We start from the raw sequence: 23,241 nt of genomic DNA, 5'->3' as shown, positions 1-23,241 counted from the left end.
GGAGAGAAGAAAGTATCTTTCCACATTAGCATGCCAGGGCTTTCAGAGTTGGAAATTTGCCTATCCCAATCTATGCTTGGAGAAAACAAAACAAAGACTATGATTCAAATGATAAGCTGTCATCTAGCCTTAAAGATCTCTAATGAGTAGAAATTGATTATCTTTTGAGGTAGTCAGTTATAGTTTTGGAATGCTCTAATATAGGATTTATTTTTCCTGATTTCTAATTCAAATTTGTTTCTTGCAGCTTCCAGTCATTGGACAACCAAACAAATAAAAACCAAAAACAACAACAACAACAAAAATAAAAAAATGTTTATAGATTTAGAACTAGAATGAACTTCACAAATCATCAAGGCTAAAGCCTAGGAGAACTCATCTCTGATGCCACAAACAGACTGTGACCAATCAGTTAGTAAGCAGGGATATCTCAGCATTAAAGGACATAGGATTCTAGAGATTATGCAAGGCAGTGATAGAAGGAGTAAAATTCTCTGCAAAGCAGAGAGAACTTGAAACAAAAAGAGACTAATTCCCCAAACTAGAGAATTTTTGGACTACCCCAATGGCTCAAAATTCTAGACAAACTACAGGTGTATTTCTATTATTTGATTATTTCTATCATTTAATTCATGAAATTCTACAGTTGAGTTATATGCAATTACTATTCTAATATGTGCTATTATCACTTGGAAAGGTGGGGAAAAATCTACTCTCAGGTTAAATCTTATATTACATCATCAATGTAGAATTGAAAATTTCTGCAAATTGGTTTTTTGCTGAGCTCTTTCTTGCCACCCTTTTCTTTAGGGATATGATGATGGCTATGGGGGTGAATATGATGACCAGAGCTATGAGGCCTATGATAGCAGCTACACGACCCAAACACAAAGGTAAGCTTTGAATTATATGAATGATAATGTAATATAATATATTTTTAAATTCCTTTATTCTTTTGTAACCTTTATGAATCAGATAGTATTTTTACCGCATGAAATAACAGGGCTTTCTTTTTAGCACGAAAAGCAACTTAACAAAACTATTGCCCTGCTGTTTTGAAAAATAAGTAAACACTTTAGAGAAGAATATAGAAACAAAAAGTAAATATATCTTCTTAATGGACAATTTTTATTATAAAGCAATTCCTTAGTTGTTTTTTTTCTTTTTTGGCACATTTAGGTACATTTGACATGAACAATTTAGATTTTTTTAAGAAAATGGAGTATTTGTTACATTTTCCTATCTCATTAGTGAGATAGTGGTAAAAGATTGCTCTACTTCTGCCAAAAAAAAAAAGGCTTTTGAGACATCTTAAAGAATGAAACCTATTTTTCCTTCCCTTACACAAAACTTAGAAATATTGGATTTGCCCTTCTTTTAATTTATCCAGAACATGTGGTCCTACAATAGTGATTTTGTTGATGTGATAGTGGTGGTGGTTTGTTTGTTTTGTTTTTTTCAGCAGTGGGGAATTCATTTACATTTTTTTCAGAAAATTATCAACAAATTCTCATGCACAAAATGGTATTGTTCTACATGGCAATAAATATTTTTTGAGAAAAAATGAAAACTAAATTTAGAATGTTTATTCACAGTAAGATATGAAATAGTAAATAATGAGAATAATTTGAAATAAATAGATATTGGGACTTTCAGTGTTTCTAGCATTAAGAATTCATAAACACATTTTATTGGTACTTTACTAGAATAGACTGGATTGATGACATGGAGATAAGAATCATCTTATATCTAAAAAGATGGTCAGAAATGTGATATACATGGAATTTCATGCTTAATAAGGCTGTATGAAGCATGGAGAGAAAAAGCATGGCCTTTATAGAAAAATATATTTTTCCATAACTGAGGGAGAGGTTAGTGACTGAACCTGTGATTTCATTGGTAGAGGGAACTCCTAGATTACTGAAGTCCATCAATCAGCATAGATTGGAAACTTCTCTGTAATTTATAGCTTTAGACTAGAGTAACTTAGAACATTGAAAGACTAAAAGTCTTGCCTGGGTCCAAATCACCAGTTGTCAGTGGCAGGCCTTATTTTCATTGAAATATCTAGTTCAAGCTCAAACATCAATGGGAATAATATGCAGTTATCTCTCCCACACCATAACTTTCCCCATCTTAGTTTCAATATATTGAGAAAGAAATTAATTGGAATTTTTTCTGAGAGATTTATGGAAGCTACAGACCACAAGTAAAGGCCAGAAGAAGACAAAGAAAAAGTTAGAAACTCAGAAATTCATAAAATAAATGTATAGTATTATATAATTTCAACTTTTTTATCTTTTAATATGATAATAATTTAGACTTTTTCTCTGGTACCAAGGAAAGGCCAAAAACTTTTATTGAGATTTTTCTGTTTGGGGAGATGGGGAGCCACATCTCTAACTCCTGAAATGTAGAAAATATACACATATTCATAAATGATACATATATGTAGACACATACACTTACATCTACACACACACACACACACACACACACACACACACATATATATGAGGGTTAGAGAATAGGCAGAAGCTGTGCTAAAAAATAAGCAAATTTTTAGATAAGAATATTGAAATTAAAAGTTTCCATATTTCCATAATTAAGTTTGTAAAAGATCATTTGTTGTCTCCATGTATTCTTCATCCTTAGTCATTCATTCATCATTCAATGGGTGCTTATTATTTGCCCCAAAATTTCAAAATTCAGAAGAAATAGAAAACACAGATGCCTTGGTTCTTAAGTTTAAGATTGATATAGATATTATCCTGCTTGGGGAACTATTAGCATTTTGCCCCCAGATAGTTATCTTCAGAAGGAAAATTGAGGGCAGAAGAGGAGTCAAGAAAGTAAATGTAATAGTCATTGATTTAAAAAGTTAGTAACATCTGCAACTATTTGTAAAAACTGTGTGAGGCAAAATGTTTTCCCACCCCAAAAGTACAGAAAGCAAAACTCTTAACAGTTAATATTATAGCTTGTTTGCTATAGTTCTTAATCCCCACTTTTTCTCCATTGGGCACTACTAGAAGTTTTATATAAAGTGGTAAAACCACATCTTCAGTATTGCAACTATGTCTTACTCTGCTTTCAAAAGCAGATTTAGTGAACTAGATAGCCATGAAGGTGGAAAGTTATTTCTTTTAGAAAGTCCCATATTTTCATCTCAATAATGAGTTAGTTTTCTTGAGAAATCATTTCATTAGTCCTTTAAGCTAGGCTTTTATTTTATATCTGACAGAAGGTCATGGCTTCAATAAAGCTTTGTTCTTAAAATCGTTGATGTGGCAAAAATATCTATAATTCATATTGAACTAATGATATATTTATATTACAGGAGAATAGAAATAAACATAGAGTATTTTATACTTTAGAGAGAGTATATTTCTCAATCAAATGCTCAAGTCAGAAGAATATGGATTTGTGGAGCTTATAAAGTAAGATCTTGCAGGTGCCCACATTAATTAGACCATCCCCAAATAGTGATTCTAAGGGAAGTTCATGAGGTAACATTCCTACAAAAGGTTCAACTGAAGTTCAGAAAGTATAACAACTTTAATTAATTCCCAATTGCCTTGTAAGATATCATTATCTCTAAAAATTTTCAAATGGATGAGAAAAGGGCCTCTGTTAAAAGACTAGTAAAGAGGCAGCTCAAATGAATGACATTTTAATGAAACCTGAAGTTGACAATGGATGCAAGAGACTCAACATTCATCTTTTTTTGTCTTCTGTGTCATCCATGGCCTAGGGGAAGACAGGAAAAAGGAGTTTATTTTAAAAGCTTTCTTTTGCAGGTTTTAGGATTGTCATTTTCTTGGAAGTTCATTTTCTTGAGGCCATTGTCTAAAGTGAGGTTTCCATTTTGTTCTGACACAAGGATATGTCTTCAATAAAACTAAGTATTTAAAATTCCTGATTTGACAGATATATCCCTGAACTTGGAATCACAGAAATGGGTTCAAATTCCACTTGACTCTGCCACTTATGCAATTTTACTTTACTTCTGTAGTCCTTTCTGTAAAATAAGATCTGCTTGGATGACCTCTAGGGGGTTTAACAGCTCTAAATCAATTATCTTAACTTGTGATGTTAAATTTCCTCCAAAAGAAATAATTTGTCAAGGAGAAACCTATCTTCTCTCATCTCAGAATGAAAGGAGATCTGATTTGAAACAAAAAAAGCACATAGCCAGAAAATAAAATTCAAAATCATATGCTATCTTTATATTGTGATTTAAAAATATTTTTTAAAATGTGAATCCCTCTATTTTTAGGTTACCATTCCACAAAAAAAAAGAATTCTTGCTGTGGGAACTCAAGTCTGAGAAACTGCAGTAACCAGATAATATAATAAAATATATTACATTAAGTATATAATAGCTTGTCCTATTCATTCAAGTGGCACTATTCCCTGAAAACTAACTCTCCCTCATTTTATAATCTAATTTTGCTATGTCTCAAGATTATATTCAAGCATGAGATTGAATTTGCAATAGGTTATTGAATTTGAGATGTTTTTCTTCAGTTATCCTACAACTACTAGTATTTTTATGCCATCTACAGACTCTTGCATGCATAAACACTACAATGAGGACAGTTGGATTTATTTAAACAGAAAAGATTTCTAGTTCATGGTAGTCAGTATTTTTTGCATGATTGCCTGAAAAACTTAAAATGCTATATAAATACTATAAAAAAATCACAGACACACAGAATGTAAGACCTGGAAGTGAACTTGAATAATAATATCAATAAACTTCATCATAGTTTATATTGCAATTGCATTTCAAAATACTTACAACAAATTTACAAAAATTTTTAAACATTAATCCTTCCAATTTAGTACTTTATGTATTATTGTCACATTTTAGAAGTGAAGATTTTGAGGCCCTAAGAGATTACTTGCCCACAGTCATACAGTTATTAAATAGAAAAGGCAGAGTTCTGCAAGGAGCTCTTCTGACTCTAAATCCAACACTCTAGATCATTTAGATTAAACCTCAGTTTTATAGATGTCAAAACTGAGGTCACAAAAGTTTAAAAACTTGCTAGTAACATGAAATGAATTAATATCAAATTCAGAATTAAAATCAATGTTTTCTTTGGTCTAAGGTCTGCATTATTACTTAATATTATTATCTATGGAGTATAAGCTATATTGGTTCTAATCCTGACTTTGATATTATTTTGTTTCAAGGTACTAGACAAGTTCCTTAATCTTTTGGGATCTCAGTATTTTCAACTATAAAACTAATGTTTAAAATAAATGATCTAGAGTACTGGATTAAGAACCAGGTTTAACTCTATCTTTTCTGTTTAGTAGCTGTGTGATTCTCAGCAAATAATCACTTTGGGCCTTACTATCTTCATCTCTAAAATAGAACAATAATACCTAAAGGAACAGGGACCATTTCATTTCTATGTTTTGATCCTTTGTCCCTCATACATTAGCGGATACTTAACTAATAATCAATGATAGATGTGTTTTCTACATTTGTTCAAAATTTTATGATTTTTAAGATTCTCTATTGCTAGAATTTCAAGTACTTGCCTATCTGCTCGTGCTCTGCTTTTTTTTTTTTGCCTGGAATCTGCGCATATTTCAATTAATTTTAAAATTTTGAAAGTATAATGATAAGATTCTGGAGACAAAAAAAATTCCTCTAGAGGAACCTGAGTCATCAAAGATAGCCTAGGGAAATTTTGAGAGTTGTAAACCTGATCCATAGCAGTCATTCCTACTATAAAAGACATGTTAGTCATCCATGCTTTTACATAAGCTGAGAGCTGGAGCCATCAATCAAACTGCCAAGTTTCTACTTATTGATGTCTGCAGAGGAAGTAAAAACTTTGAAAGAGGCAGAGTCAGGCAATTAACTTTGGCTGTTGAAAGGAGCAACAACAGTGCAGATGAACTTCTCCTATCTCCTATCCCTCCACCTTCCATTTGGTCTCAAGATCCTGTTGATTCTCAATTTAAAAGATGGCTGTCACATCTGTATATTCCTTTCCATTCCCATTCATATGAAAAGTTATTGAGGCAGAATAGATGTAGCATTGAATCTGTAGTTTAATAGTTTTTTGTTGAAAAAAAACTTTTTTCTTGGTTAAAACTCTATTTTTAGATACTTAATGACTACATCATCCTGGGAAATTAATTTAACTTCTCTAGGTATCAGAAAAATATAAATAAAAATATTTGTACAATGTAAAGCAAGCTATGTACCAATAAGATAAATAAGAAATATTTAACAGAGGAAAGACACTAGAATGAAGAGGAGATAGAAAAGGTTTTCTGCAAAAGATGGTATTGTATTAGGGACTTAAAGGAAAAAGGGAAGTCAAATAGGTGGAGATGAGAAAAGAGAGCATTCTAGGCATGGGAGACATCTCTCACTGGTGGGAGTCTGACAATATCTTGTTTTTAGCTAGTTTCCCTGCTCCAAGTGATTAAAGTAAACCCACATTTGTCTACAACACTTTATTTATAGTATTTTCTCATGTATAACATGTTTCCATGTATCTTAATTTTGGATCCCAAAATTTGGAAAAAAATGAATTGTATGAAGTTATTGAACTCAAGTATTATTCATCACTGTCAAACTCCTCATCACTGTCAAAACTCCCATCCATTAGCTTGTCCTCATCTGTGCTTGATGACAAATCACTGTCTTAGGAGAGACTCTGACTGCCCTCCAGCCTGTGCTCTGGTCTATGGTTGACCACAAGCTCTCCCTGGGCATGTCTGGTGCATGGACACATGCTTAGTACATTACATTTCATAAACCTGAAGCACCAATTGTGTCCTCTTGAAATCAGTCACTTCTTTTTCATCAGCAATTCTTGCCTCATGTTGAAGCATCTTTGTAAACACAGGAATTCCACTGGTCTTTTTGCTCTTTAATCCATCTCTTCAATTCCCTCTCTACCTCAGGCCATTTGGCTGACTGGCCTCTCCGAAGCCTTCTGCCAGGGCATTTTCAATTGGGTTTCGTTTTTCTGTAGCCAGTCTCAGATTGTATTCTCAGTTGGAGGAGGACCAAATTGACATTCAGCAGCACGATTTCCATTCACTTTTGCAAACTGTATCACTTTGAATTTGAATTCAGCACTGTACAAAAATGTATTCTGAGCCATTTCTGGGCAGAATATGGCAAAACATAACCTAATACACTGGTAACAAATGCAAAACATAGAGCGCAAAGAAAACAAGTGCAAAAAAGTGGGAAATGCAAGTAAAAAATCAACAACCACTGTATAAGACACTTCCAGTTTTTAGACCCCAAACTTTTCAAAAAAGGGTGTGTCTTATGCATGTTAAGGCTTTTATTTCTCTCAAGAAAGAATTGGAGCTATACCTCAAATTTATCAATTTGCATGATCATTTCACAGCAGATAATAGGATATTTAATTATGCATAATATAGCAATATTATAGATTTAGACATTGAATGTACCTTAAAAGTCAAATAATCTAATCCTCTCATTGTATCCCCTCTCAAGATGGCTGCCATTGGATACAAATAGTTACACATGTATATATGCATACAGTTCATTCTTCATCATTTTGTACAAGTCCAATTTTTCTTTTTTTATTTCTAATTTTTTATTTAATATTTATTCTCATTTTGTACAAATAATGTTTTTATGCAGTAATAAAATATTCTTGTTTAAGAGTAAATGAACCCCCCCCATATATAGACTCTCTTGAGCGATAAAGTAAAGAGGGGAGAGAAAAAAATTAAAATTAAAAAAATAGTAATAATTGTAGGTATGGCCAGGTGGCACAATGGACAGAGCACCAGCCCTGGATAGCCATGAGCACCAGAGCCTACATCTGGCCCCGTACACCCAACAATCACCCAGCTGTGTGACATGCAAGTTACCCGAACCCCACTGCCCTGCAAAAACCAAAAAATAAAATAAAATAAAATTTTAAAAAAGGCCCAAAATAAAATAAAATAGTAATAATAGTAGGGGTGGCTGGGTGGCAGACAGAGCATTGGCCCTTGACCCAGGAGTACCCGGGTCCAAATCCGGCCTCAGACACACAACGATCACCCTACTATGAGGCCCCAGGCAGGCCACCCAGCCCCATTTGCCCTGCACAACCCCCCCAAAATAATAATAATAAAAAATGTGCTTGAGTCTTTCTTCCAACACCAACAACTCTGTCACAGGTGGATCACATTCTTTATGATAAGTCCATCACAAAAATTACTTCCATATTTTTCCACTGTTGCCATTGCTGATCACAACTCCCTCTTTTTGTATTTCTCCACTACTATGTACTATATTTTCTCTCTCCTTTCACTCTGACTCTGCTGTAGGGTAGCTGAGTGGCACAGCAAACAGATTCTCGGCTCTGGGGCCAAGAGGCCCCGAGCCCCCCTACCACCCCTTAGGCCCAGCATCCACCTGGCCCTATGGCCTCAGACAGGCCTTCCAATCCCAGCCCCTTGCAATAAGTAAAAAAGAAAATGTGTTATATCTGACCACTCTCCTCCCATGGTCCATCTTCTCCTTCATCACTCACATCCTCCCCTTTCTTCTTACTCCAGATGCCTATACCCCATGGAGTATATATGCTGTTTCCTCTCCTAGCCACCTCTGATGAGAGTGAAGATTCCCTCATTCCCCCTTGCCTTCCCCCCTTCCATATCATTGCAATAGCTCATTGTAATAAAGAAAAATCTTATTATATTAAATAGCTTGGCCTATGCCCCCTCTCCTTTTTCTTTCTCCCATTACATTTCCCTTTTTTTCTATTGACTCCATTTTTACACCATATTTTATCTTCGAATTCAGCTTTCTCCTGTGCTTCAACTATAAAAGCTCCCTCTACCTGCTCTATTAACTGAGAAGGTTCATATGAGTATTATCAGTGTCATTTTTCTATGCAGGAATACGTGCAGTTCATCATCAAGTCTCTCATATTTCCCCCCCTCTCCTCCAATCTCCATGCTTCACCTGATTCCTGTATTTGAAGATCAAACCTTCTGTTCAGCTCTGCTCATTCCAACAGGAACATTTGAAATTCCCCTGGTTCATTGAAAGTCCATCTTTTTCCCTGGAAGAGGACATTCAGCCTTGCTGGGTAGTTGATTCTTGGCTGCATTCTAAGCTCTTTTGTCTTCCAGTATATTATATTCCAAGCCCTGCGAGCTTCCAATGTAGTTGCTGCTAAATCCTGTGTGATCCTGCTTGTAGCTCCACGGTATTTGAATTGTGTCCTTCTGGCTGCTTGTAATATTTTCTCTTTCACTTGGGCATTCTGGGATTTGGCTATAATATTCCTAGGGGTTGGTTTTTTGGGATCTCTTTCTCGGGGGGATTGGCGGATTCTCTCCATTTCTATTTTGCCCTCTGCTTCTAGACTATCAGGGCAAGTAGTAATTCTTGGTAGTAATTCTTTGAAAATGTTGTCAAGGCTCTTTTTGAAAATGTTATCAAAGCTCTTTTCCTGATCATGACTTTCAGGTATTCCAATAATTTTTAAATTATCTTTCCTAAGTCTGTTTTCCATATCAGTTGTTTTTTCAATGAGATGTTTAACATTTTCTTCTAATTTTTCATTTTTTTGGTTTTGAAGTATTGAATCCTGGTTTCTCATAAATTCATCAATCTCCCTGAGTTTTATTCTCTGCCTGAAGGATTTGTTTTCCTCAGAGAGTTTTCTTACCTCTTTTTCCATCTGGCCAATTTTGCTTTTTAAAGCATTCTTCTCCTCAATATCTTTTTTTGAACTGTTTTATCCATTTGACCTAAGCTGGTTTTTAGCATGCTATTTTCTTCAGCATTTTTTTGTATTTCCTTGACTAGGATGCTGACTTCATTTTCATGTTTTTCCTGCATCTCTCATTTCTTTTCCCAGTTTTTCTTCTAACTCCCTCATTTGATTTTCAAAGTCTTTTTTGAGCTCTGTCATAGCCTGAGCCTAATTTCTGTTTTTCTTGGAGTCTTTAGATGCTGGAGCTTGTGCTTCTTCATCTTCAGAGTGAGTATTTTGATCCTTCTTGGGCTCATATGCAAAATATTTCTCAATGGTGTTCCTCTTGTTTCTCTGCTTGCTCATTTTCCTAGCCTGAGCCTGGTTTTGGGGGTGCTTCCTGAGCTTTTGGGACATTCCCACAAGGGTATCAGTGTGTGAGGCTCTGTCCTCCCTCCTGGTCTATGAATGACCATAAACACCCACCTCTTTCACAGGGCTGAGGTGTGTGTGTGTGGCGGGGGGGGGGGGGGGGGGGGGGGGGCTGCTGTTCTATGATGGGGGGGGCCTAGACTGTGATCAGGATCTGAATGTGTTCAGAGCCCCAGAGTCCTGTTCCAGAGGCAGAAGAGAGAGCTGGGCAGTCTCTCTCTCTTCACTTCCCTCCCTAGGTTCAATGGGCTCATGCCCTAGGGGCTCCTGATTACCTTCTCTGCCTGCTTCTTATTCCTGGATCTGCCCTGCTGAGGCCAAGCTGCTTGCTGTGTGCCCTGAGGGCTGGGCTTCAGGTGCTCGTTCTGGCAGAGGTCCCCCCACACTTTTCCTCCAATTTGTGCCCCGTGCTCCCTGGGGCATAGCTCAGGACACTCCCCAGCTGCTGTGAGCTGCAGCTCCCAGCGCCCTGGGGCTGCCTCTGGGAGGCTGAAGTTCTTTCACTCTGGCATCCCTCTGGCAGGCTGCCTCTCCAACCCTGGGGATCAGAGCCTTTCTGCTTTTTTCCAGGTTACCTTGAGTAGGAGAACTGCCTCGCTGGGTCCTTCTGTTAGATTATGATTTTATGAGAGAGCACCTAAGACATGGCCCATTCTTGTCGCCATCTTGGCTCCACTCCCCCAAGTTTTTCTAAGATAAATGAGCTCATTATTTCTTATAGCACAGTAGTATTCCATCACAATTATATAATGCAACTTGTTCAACCATAGAGCTGCCTTAAACATTTTAAAACATAGGTTCTTTTCCTTTTTTCTTTAATCATAGAAATTGAAGAAAAAAATTTAATGATGAATAGTAAACACAGTAACTTTTAGGGAAATTTCTATGAGTAAAAATATGCAAATCCAATAAAATGGTTACTATAAATTATCCATATAATTCTGAATAATTATCCTAGAGACAAGGACAATGAAGCATTCCTGAAAAGAAAATGGAAGTAGATTACTAATTGATATATATATATATATATATATATATATATATATTCATTCAGGGCTCTCACATAGCCATCTCAGATGAGTGGGAATGGTTGATCATTACCTAATAAAAATATTAGTAACCAACACTTATTTAAATCATACTTACTATAAGCCTGCATTGTGCCCTTGATAAATATTATCTTATTGATCATCACAACAAACCTGGAAAGTAGATGCTTTTACTATTACCATTTGACAGATGATGAACTTGATACAAGGTTAAGTAACTTGTCCAGGATCACCCAGCTACTAAATATCTGAGACAGGATCTCAACTCAGGACCTCATGTCTTTCATTGTATTGATTGCTCCTTTTTCTTCTCCTCTGTTTGCAAATGAGAACTTAAGGGCCGTCTGTTCTCTGACCCTATACATATCAGGAAATAAATATATTGAGACAATCATCTGATGACATGTGGCACTTTGAACTCTTCCTACTTCTTTTCATCTCTTCAAGTCATAAATCTTCTTTTCTGTTAGTGTGTTTCTTAGAAGATATAGTATATGTATATAGATATAGATAAATGTATAGTATATGTTACAGTTAGTATAATATAGTGAACAGAAGACTGGACTTCAGGGCAAGAAAACCTGGATTAAGAATCAAATCTTCACACTTGCCCAATCTATACCAATGCTATGTCATAAATCTGTTACACAAAAATATTAAGCATCTAATATGTTTCGTGCATAAAGGTAAAGGAAAAAAAGTGCTTGCTCTTAAGGATTTCAAAATATGTGAATGTCAAAATGCAAATAACTATGTACAGTGTGCACACAGGAAAAATTAGAAATGATCATCAAAGTAGATGCACTATAACTGATAAGTATAAAGATTTCTTGTAGATAATTTTAACTGAGATTGAAAGAAGCTGGGCAGCCACATGACTGAGTTGATGAGAAAGAATATTCTAGGCACAGAGGACAGTCAACAAAAATACTAAGAAGATGGACTGTTTTGTTTGAGGAATACCAAGGAGGTATTCAAAGACAATTTTCAAGAAAATAATTTAATAGAATAATTTTTTAGGAAAACAAGTGTATTCCATAGGGAACCTATTCCTCCTTTCTGATCTTGCTTTACAAATAGATTAAAAGTATGCCTTTTTTAACCTTAAACATTCATTTCATTCCTCAACTCATGAACATAATGACACTGACACTGTCCTGACACAGTTCCATTACATTCTTTCCTATCTATCTTTGGTTATGCACATCTTTTTCCATTTTTGGTGAATATATTAATCAAACCTGTATTCATGAGAGAAGTAACTGGACATACATTAAAAAAAAAAAACCTAAACACAAGTCTTCTCCATCAGGGCTATATTCTCTGAATTTCTTTTTTTTTTTTAACTACTTCTCAATCTTCCTTATTTAATATTCCAAAGTCATGATGTATGGCTAACTAATTCTATCTATTTTCTAAACATTTTTTCGATCTATTTTCCTTAAGTCTAGAGCATAAGTCTCATTGACCAGCATAGTCTTCCTTTACTGTTGTGACCTGGCACTAAGATAGAAGCAGAGAACCTCCAGCAGTAGACCTTATTGGTCTGGTATTGCCAAAAAACCACAAAGTGGACTCAGAATTCAATAAATCTCAGAGCCTTTCATGGTAAATTAATTTAATATTTGACCAAATATAACCTGAGAATGATGTTATAAATATCCAAAATGCCCTTGGCAGAAAAAAGGCCCCCTACCCCTCCTCTTTCCATATCACTACTAAACAGTTATTTCTTGTTGGTCAGAAAGAATTCTAACTGTAGTAATTTGCCTCATTATTTTCTCTTCTTTCTAAGGAATGAAATTATCAGCAAGTCAAGAATTTACCAGATATTCTATAATTAGGAGAATGAGTCTGTCAGTATCTTTCACTAGTAGGAAGGACCCCGTTACTACTTGATTCATTGTTGTTACATCCTAAAGGTTATGGTTTTGAATATCTAGATCACATTCTGACCACAAAAATGAATAAGAAGGAACCATCAGTATAGAGTACCTAGGTGAGATCTGAGTCAAAAAGTCAGAGTCAGATGGTTTACATTAAGTGGACTTAGAAGACTTTTATCTAAATCTTAGTTCAACAATTTCCCTAGATTGTGATTTTGGACACATACTTGGGCCCTTGGAGCCTAGTTTCTTCATCTGTAATATGAGGGCCTAAACTAGATTATTTCTAAATTTCTTTCTAACTATAAATGACATGAATTCATTTTTGATATCTGTGATGTTACATCTATGCCTTTTCTTGAACTCAACAATTGCCAATTTCTATAGTTATGCAATTCATTAAATAGCTATTATATTTTATTGTCTGATCATTTTTCAGTCATGTCTGGTACTTTGTAACCCCATTTGGGATTTCCTTGACAAAGACACTACAATGGTTTGCCATTTCCTTTTCCATCTTATTTTACAGATAAGGAAACTGAAGCAAATAGAGTTAAGTGACTTGCCCAGGGTCACACATCTAGAAGTGTCTGAAACGCCAGATTTGAACTTAGAAGATGAGTCTTTCTGACTCTAGGCATTCATCAATTGCACTACTAAAACTGCCCATTTATTTTTAAAATATTGCTATTTTAAAAGTACCATTTGTGTATGTGTGTGTGTGTGTGTGTGTGTGTGTGTGTATGTGTATAAGGCACTGAGTTAAGTGCTGATGATATATAAAAACTAAAACAAAGGAAAAAAGTCTTCTCAATACTCAATGAGTTCACTTTATTGGCAGCAGGAATAGAGGGAAGGTAGTTACAAGTCCCCAGTAAAAGCAAACATTTACAAAATTATACAAAGAGAAAATGAGGGAGCAAGATATATAAGATAACTGAGGGGAATGAAAGGAGGGGCATCATTTTTCTCCATTGACATTACTACTTCTGTTACTAAGGGCAAATGATGTAATTTCTTACACCTCAGTTTCTTTAGCCACAAAATCAGATGGAGGAGACAAGGAAGCAAAGGAGGCATATAGCTGTGGAGAAAGAAAAAATGAAATAGATATGAGAGAGGTAAAGGAAAAGATGAGATAAGAGTAAGATGTGACTAAAAGGTAGGAAGACAAAGATCAGGGAGGGGATTAAGGGGGAGACAGACAGAGAGAGAGAGAGAGAGAGAGAGAGAGAGAGAGAGAGAGAGAGAGAGAGAGAGATGACAGTAGAAGAAATAGGAGTAAAAAAACACTGGAAGAAGACAAACTGTTGAAAGAAAAAAAAACAGGAAAGGAACTGAGGGGAAAAGGGGAACTGTTGGGCAGAGGAAATTGAGAAGGAAAAAAAGGGTATCCATGAGGGGAGAAGAGAATGAAAGACAAAGCATAAGAAGAGGAACTGGACAAAGTCTGAGAGGAATGAGAAAGATCAATCACAATTCAGTGCAGACATATCACAATAATTTGCATTTGGCAACTGACAGGAAGCTTCATTGTTTCTGTGCAGGAACTAGTTAACAACCTCCCTTATTAATTTATCCACTGACAAAATCTGAATCAAACTGTCTGCATTTCTCCAGATTAGCAAAAAAAAAAAAAAAGTTTTGGCAGGCCTGAATCATATGCTAGTAATGTCTTTATAAACAAATATTAGCTTTATTTTAATTTATAAAGCCTATTGCATGATTATGACCTTGTAATAAAGCAGCTCACACAAATCAGACTTGGAACATTCTCCAAAATGGGAGAGATTTATTTCACTTGTGCTTTAAACGAGGAAGAAGATAAATCAGCGTCAGCATGGAACTGTAATGTAGCTTGAAAACAGTGAATTCAGGCCTCATATCTACAACCCTGTCAGCATCAGAATAATTAGAAATTATACTGATATTTATAATCCTAGAAATATTGTTGCTGATAAATTGTGACTTAGGCAAAGAAACATGAACGTACAGTTAAAATGATGTCTGTGCCATGTCAGGGTTCAATAACTCTTCTGTATTTGAACAAAAGGCATGTAACACATCATTTAGTAATGGCATGTCCCCCTGGGTCCAATTAATCAGTCAGCTAAAGGTCCTATTTATGAGAAATAATTGCTATGTTGTAATGATAATTCCACACAATAAAAGAAGATTAATGTTTTATGGCAAAAAATGCTCACCTTTTATTTATGTACTTCGGGTCAGAATAAGTTAAACAAAAACACACTCACTGGCATATATACACTCACAAGCTAAATTAGAAATGTGTAATTAAAGAGACTACAGAAAGCAAAATGGCTACATAATTGTATGAATGAATGAAAGGAAAGATATGGGACAGAGAATTGGGAGAAAGAAAGAAGGGAAGGAAGGACAAAAGAGAGTGAAGAAAGGAGAAAGAAAAAAGAAAGAGAGAGAAAGGAAGGGAGGGAAAGCATGAGAGAAAAAGAGTGAAAGAGAAGAAAAAGGAAGAAAGAAAAGCAAAAAAAGAGGAAAGGAAAGGGGGAGAGAAAGAGACTATCTCAAGTATATAAATTATATCTTTTGGGGGGCATTTAATGCTTATCAAAATTAACACCATTAAGTACACTCCATACCAATCTTAGTCATTAGGGAGTAAGTATCCATTTTTCTATAAAGGGGAATCATTGCAGAGGTGATCATAATTCTACATTAAAGTTCATCATACAGTTCATCCATCTTGATCCTTATTTCACATACAGTACCAATATATCAGTTCCCTTACCTTTAATCAGCATATATTTCATCCTCCAATAGCTAAATACTATCAGCTAAAATTTAAAACAACTAGCAAAGCATAACATTTCAAGAAAAGGAAATTTATCTTAGTTATATGGGGTTTATGAATAGGAGCAGCTATTGCACCATTCAGTACAATTGTTGGTAAAAATAGATGTATTTGTACCTTATCTTGTAGGGGATAGCCCAAAAAGGAAAAAAAAAAATGTTTCAACCTTGGGTATTTGATTAAGAGTTTTTAAATTGAATACTTCTTGGCTAGTTCTTATTAGGGAGCAGCTAAATGTTGAAGTAGAATGCTGATTCTTAAAACAGGAAGATTCCTCTTCCTAAGCTCAAAACTGGCCTGAGACATTTATTAGCTATGTGACCCTAGGCAAGTCACTTAACCCTGTTCAAGTCACTTAACCTTAGTTCTCTTCTGTAAAATGAGCTGGAGAAGGAAATGTCAAACCACTCCAGTATCTTTGCCAAGAAAACCTTAAATGGAATCACAGAGTCAGACATGACTGAATAATATGAGAATGATTGAATAACAGTAAATAAGATGTGAGATATTGAAGATAAAAGGTTTGACTGATTTCAGGAAGACTGGTTTCAATCATGTCTGATACTTTTTGCATGTATGACATGGGCAAATCACTTAATGTCTCTGATCCCCGAATTCCTTCACTGTAAAAGAAAGGGGTTGGCCTGCGATGCTTCTGAAGTCCCTGTCAAATCTAGGTCTGTGATCTCAGGATCCTAATTAAATACAAAATATATACAAAAACAAAAACAATTTCATGGAGGCAGAGTACTGACAGCAAGGAAGAAAGGGGAATTGTGAAAATTTTCCTGAGGTAGTGCCACCAGAGTTGAGCCTGGAAAGCACTGAGGGATTCCAAGGGACAGAGACTATTAGAGATGACCATCCTGGAACAGCCTGTGGAAAGGTACAAAAGTGGGAGTTGAAACCTTGTGCACTGGTGAAAGACAGAAAGTGCATTCATTTCTAAATGTTTATTTGGGGGGTGGCTAGGTGGCACAGTGGATAAAGCACCGGCCCTGGAGTCAGGAGTACCTGTGTTCAAATCCGGTCTCAGACACTTAATAATTACCTAGCTGTGTGGCCTTGGGCAAGCCACTTAACCCCATTTGCCTTGCAAAAAAAAAAAACCTAAAAAAAAAGAATATTTATTTGTTCTGAGGAAACTAAATTGAAATTCTAAGGAGATGTTTTCTTATAAGGCTAGCCAGTATTTCAAAACCTAAAACAAACTGACTATTTATTTATGCAATTGTCAACTTTCAAGGACAAAATTCCTTTACAACTCAGCATGAGGTACCTAGGAACATTCATTCAGGAATGCAAAAAAGGATTGCGGGGTGGGGTGAGGAAATTAAAAATAACCATAAAAACAATCTTGACCCTCTTTTAAAGCCACTTTGAAAACATATTACAGTACTTACGTATAAAATATTAAAGTGTCTATTCAATTGTTACAGCTCTATGAAAATAATCGGTCTTATGTGTAATTTGATTTTTCATTTCACTGCAAAAGGTTTTTACATTTGGGAAAAAATAGACCTCCTTTTCTCTTCTGAATAAAATATTGCTAATAGAGATGGGTTCCTTAGAATATATGTATTTTAATATTTCTTTACTTTAAATGAAAAGAATAGAAAATACTATCCAAAATGACTTTAAATTTGCTATGACTAAATTTCCTATGTCAACATCAAGACTGAATTCATAATGAAATACCCAATAAGATTTGTATCCCTCATTCCCAATGCCATAAGATAGTTTTGTTTTTGATGTTGTTGCTACTCTTGTTTGGCTTTTTTTTCATCTTTGCATTTTATTATTAGTTTCTCATATATTTTAAAAATCTCTGAGTGGAAAATGAATTTGAGAAATTATCTATAAAATGAGGGAACTAACTAAAACTTCACTTAACTAAAACATTTCTACCTTTGAAATTCTTGATCATACCAACACTACCATTGCTTTTTTTGTTGATGTTTAGGTCTATCTTTTATTTTTTTTAATTTATGAATTGGAACAAGTATTTCCAAAATATAGTATATTAAAATGATGATTAAACATGAAAGAGTAAGTCTATATTATATACAACTTGCTATTCCTTTGAAACATATAATTAAATTATTGTAAATTTATCTTTTTCTTCCCCCTCTACTCTAGAGATGGCTACCATTAGATTCAAATAGGTAGATAGCTGGTAGAGATAGAGATGTACATACACATATGTATGCAAATAGAATTAATCTATACATACTTCTATTTTTCCATTCTTTCTCTGGATGCAAATAATGTGTCCATATGTCCTTACATGAATTTGGCTATTTATAAAAGTCAAAATAACATCCACTTAAAATTATTCTTAAAAACAATATTGTTATTATTATACACAAAATTTTCTTAGTTCAGTTCATTTCACTCTTCAATATTTTAGGAAAGTCTTTCCATTTATTTCTAAAATTACTGAACTCAACATTTCCTCTAGCACAATAGTACTTCATTACAGTCATGTGCCACAACTTGTTCAATCATTCCCCAATTGATAGGCATCCCTGAAATTTCCAGTTCTTTGTCACCACAAAGAGAGCTGCTAATAAACATTTTTTTAGTTCTTTTACTTTTTCCTTTATCATCTTTGTAAATAGACCTAGTAGGGGTAATCCTGTGTCAAAGGTATTGAAGTATCAGTTGTCAGTGATTATAAAAGGAATAGAAAATATTAACACAACATTCTTTTAAAGTGACAATATTTAGCACTGTTCCCCCTTTTATACACTTCTCCAATATGGCTAAAATGCACTACAACTGTATTTCTATAGCCACCTGTTTATAATGATTCAAAGTATTTCATTTCTACACCCTCTGAAATTAATCAAGTCACCAAGCCCTAGAGATGTGATTTTATGAGTCTTCACTGCAATCTCCTTAAGGTATTAATCATCAGAGAGTGAATTCAGATGGTACTACTCATTTATTCAATTCAATTACCAAAATTCAAACAAATTCAGCTGTTCAGGACAAGAATGGTATTTTCTTTAAATCACTGTGCCTCCTTTCTTTTGTACAAAAATGTTTCTCCCCTAAGAATAATAAAATTTCCCTATTTGGATGAAGCCATGTAAATTCTCTTGCCATAAGTTTGTTAGCTAATAGTTATTCTTCCTAGAGCCATCTTGTGAATTCAAAATTGTGCATGGTTTCTTAGTGAAAGTTTTTACTTAATGACATCATTTGTAGACTCCATCTCTGCCAACAGGATAAATCATCTGCAGATAATATTGTTGCCCTTGTGTATATCTTTGTGTGTGTATTTGTATGTGTGAATACATGTACATATTTAACACCAATGTTTGCTCTGACCCTTTACCCAAGAACTTGTGCTGTCTCTCCATCATGAATAGTGTGTACACTGAGAGGTTTGTGGGATCTCTTCTCCACTATAGACAAGCATTTTAGAGGACTGTGACAAGTGCACTAGATCCATTTGACTCACAGCTATCAGTTAGCTTTATCACAGTGAAATTTACTTCAAAGATATACCAAGAATAAAGTACAAAAATTTCCACTCCTCCACTATCTTGGTGTCTGTGGGAATATGTTCTACTTAGCCAAATTTCCCCATAATATTGGTCCCACCACATACAAGATAAATAGAGAATAAATGGTAATTAATAGACATAGGCACAGAAGCTGTTGGTAACAGGTGTCCTGGATACCATGGTATTTGAATTGAGTTATAAAGATAGTTTGGTTATTGTGGTATTTAAACTATTGTTAGTCTGGAAATTTATGCCCATTTTCCAGTCATATTTGCATTTTATACAAGGTATAACTATGAATTAGTGAGAATGATTTTCTTATGTTGACCAGAAAACCTTGAGAAGGCAGTCCCCAAAAGTTGAGGTAACAAATAAAGCATTTTTAGAATAAGTGAACTATATATCATTCTGGGTCACTATTATAAAGACAACACTGATTTTAATGAATTGATTTCTCCTCAATGCTTTTGAGTTAGAATTTGTTAAATTCCATTTGATAATTATATATAGTCACACTTCCATAAAATGAAGGAGAGACAGAGAGGCAAATAGAGACAGAGAGAGACAGAGACTAAAAAAGAGAGAAAGAGAAAGAGAGAAAATGTTTGTTTGCTTTGATTTGGGCTTTTGCTTTGGGTTTCTTTGGGGTTTCTTGGTGAAAAATGTAGAAAGTGGCCCCTGGGACATTAATCTAATTCTGGAACAAAATTGAGGACCTGAGTGATTGTGGCATGATTTGGAACTGATTGGTTAATAGTGTGGTTTCTTTATTCCAAGAAAAATGAAGTTGAAGTTCACCTCTCAGAACCTAGAGTTCCAAGAGTAAGAGATTTAGTTATATTGGGAAACAGAAGACCACAGTGACTGTATCATGGTTAGTAAAATGGTAACCTGGCTCTGGGAAAAAATAGTAAATTTATGATATTCTTCATCTAATCATAGCTTACAACCATCATCTTAGTATAAATCCTCATTACTTCTGACTGTAGTTATACAATTCATAGAACTCCAGGGAGAAGAACAAAGGGTAAACATTAAGGAAATAGCAACCAAAATGACACATTAACTCTATTACTTGGGAAGACTTCCAAGAGCCAAGATGGTGGAGTAAGCAGCAAATCATTGTAACTCTCCCATATAAAGAACCATAAAATAGCACCCCAAAACAAATCTTGGATAAAAAAAAGAAAAAACTGGGGTGAAACATTCCTCAGTCCAAGAAACTGGAAGAATCAGCAAGAACAGTCTGTCTCACTTGATAAAAGGGGAGCACAATCCAGGATAGGGAGTATCCAGGCAAGCCAGTACCAAGCAGAACAGGCAGCCCCAAGACCCAAATTCTCCATGTGTCTTACTATAACCAAGGGAACCAGCAGTTTCAAGCTCCAAACTCCACCACATGCTTCTGTGTAACCCCAGGCAAATAGGCATTCTCTAGAGTCCATGTGCTTCAGCATAGTCCAGGGAAATAGGTAGATGACAACTCTTTGGGTGCCTAACCAAACAGGCGGCTACCACCACTGGCCCCCTCCACACTTCAAAGTAGACTCCAGCAAAAAAGGCAGCCTCCAGAGGATTGTCCTTCACATACTTAAGTTTACCCTGGAGAAATGCAGAAAATATCCCACAGGCTATAGCACATACTAGACAGATGCCATCCCTAGGATCCCAATTCAGTGCTGTTGAACTTACCCATTTCAGGTAAGCCACCTGATCTCTATAATTTTCAGCAAGATCAGCCACCCCTGCCACTGCAACCCTCTCAGCATAGCACTACACATAAGGGTCCCCCTTCAACCTCAGGGCAATGTCATTATCCAGATAACCTGCAATTATGGGCACAAGAAGTCTGAGATAGTACCCCTTCCATCCTGGCAGAAGTGCTCAAATTTAAAATAAAGGAAAAAAGGCAAAAAAAAAGAGCATTTGACCATAGAAAATTTTTATGGTCACAGGGAAGACCAAGACACAAATTCAGAAGAGGACAACAATGACAAAAAAAACCTATGGACAAAACCCAAAGAAGTTTAGGAAGTGTTCTCAAACCCAAAAAAAGAACTCTTGAAAGAATTAAAAGTAGCTTGAAATCAAATAAGAAGCAAAAGAAAAAATGGTAAAAGAAATGAGTGATATAAGAAAATTATGAAAAAACAGACAAGAGCTTGGAAAAAGAATACAACTATTTAAAAAGTAGAATTGATCAAATGGAAAAAGAAATGAAAAAAATCCACAGAAGACAACAATTCCCTAAAAAATACAATTGATCAAATGGGAATGTAAATACAAAAAGTGGGGAAAACAACTCTTTAAAAGTTGAAATGACAAAAAATCAATGAGACATCAAGAAACAACCAGACAAATTCAAAAGAATGAAAAATAGATGAAAATGTGTAATACTTCAATGGAAAAACAACTGACCTAGAAAATAGATCCAGGAGAGATAGTGTCAGAATCACTGGACTATCTCAAACTCATAATCAAAGGAAGAATCTGGACAGTATTTTTCAAAAATCATTCTAAATAAATAAATAAATAAAATTTTTAAAATTTAAAATAATAGAATAAAATAAGAATTTTGAAAATTTTGAAAAAAGAAATGATCAAGGAAAACTGCCCTAATGTCCTGGAATCAAAGGGCAAAATAGACATTGAAAGAATCCACCAAACACTTCCCAAAAGAAATTCCCAAATGAAAACTTCAAGGAACATTATAGTCAAATTGTAGAACTATCAGGTCAAGGAAAAATTACTGCAAGTGGTCAGAAAGAAACAATTCAAACATCAGGAAGCTACATTGAGGATTACATCAGACTCAGCAACTGTAACATTAAAATTCAGAGGTCATGGAGCATAATATTCTGGAAGACAAAGGAGCTTATAAATAAGAATCATCTGCTCATCAAAATTAAGTATAATACTCCAAAGGAGAAAAGAAAACAAATTGGTCATTCAATGAAATATTTCAAGCTTTCATAAAAAGATCAGAATTTTTAAAAATAAAAAAATTTAAAAATTTAAAAATATTGATCTTTAATATCAAGCCCCAAGAGAAGCCTAAAAAGGAAAAAAGGGGAAAAGGAAAAGGAAACCTAAGTGAATCAATGGAGCTGAACTGTTTACATGGGAAGATGATACTTGTAATTCTTAAAATATTTTCTCACTCATAGTACATGTAAAAAGAATATAGATAGATAGATAGTGAGGATATAAGATGAATTTGAGGGAATGATATAAAAAAATTAAGAAATAAGACAGAGAAATACACTGGTTGTAGAAGAAATGAAGAGGTAAAATAAGATATATTATTTCACATAAAGTGGCAAAAAGACCTATTATAGTGGAGGAAAAATGGGATGATGGTTGAGGGGCATCATTTGATCCTTACTTTCACAGCATTGATTCAAGGAGGGAATAATATACAGAATCAGTTGAATATGCAAATCTATCTTTCTGGACAGGAATGTAGGAAGGGAAGAGATTAAATAAAGGTGGCAGGGGTTGGGTGGTGGGAGTGGGGAACTGACAGAAGAGAAGACAGACAAGGAGAGATGGCAGACAGAACCAAATCACTGTCAAGGAGGGAAAGAGTGAAAGGAGAGAGAGGACAGAGAAGAAGAGATAGGAAGGAGCAAAAATCACAGTTAGTAATCATAATTATGAATGTGAATGGAAAGAAATCTTCCATAAAAAGGAAAAGGATAGCAGTTTGGATCAAAAACACAGACCTCTACAATATGTTGTTTACAAGAAGCACACTTGAAGCAGAGAGAGACACAAAGAGAAAGGTAAGAGGCTGGAGCAGAATCTAATATG

General features: G+C 34.9%; 1 protein-coding gene across 1 annotated transcript in view; it reads left to right on the top strand.

The window, feature by feature from the left end:
* Window positions 1–23,241, top strand: part of KHDRBS2 (KH RNA binding domain containing, signal transduction associated 2) — a 943,011-nt gene that overhangs the window by 784,028 nt on the left and 135,742 nt on the right. The window contains exon 7 of the mRNA XM_074237285.1: window positions 811–893. Within this exon, the coding sequence (XP_074093386.1) occupies window positions 811–893 (83 nt within the window). The remainder of the gene's footprint in view (window positions 1–810; window positions 894–23,241) is intronic.

The sequence above is a fragment of the Macrotis lagotis genome, chromosome 5, assembly GCF_037893015.1.
Source record: "Macrotis lagotis isolate mMagLag1 chromosome 5, bilby.v1.9.chrom.fasta, whole genome shotgun sequence".
NCBI lineage: Eukaryota > Metazoa > Chordata > Mammalia > Peramelemorphia > Peramelidae > Macrotis > Macrotis lagotis.
This window is presented reverse-complemented; position numbering and strand designations above follow the sequence as displayed.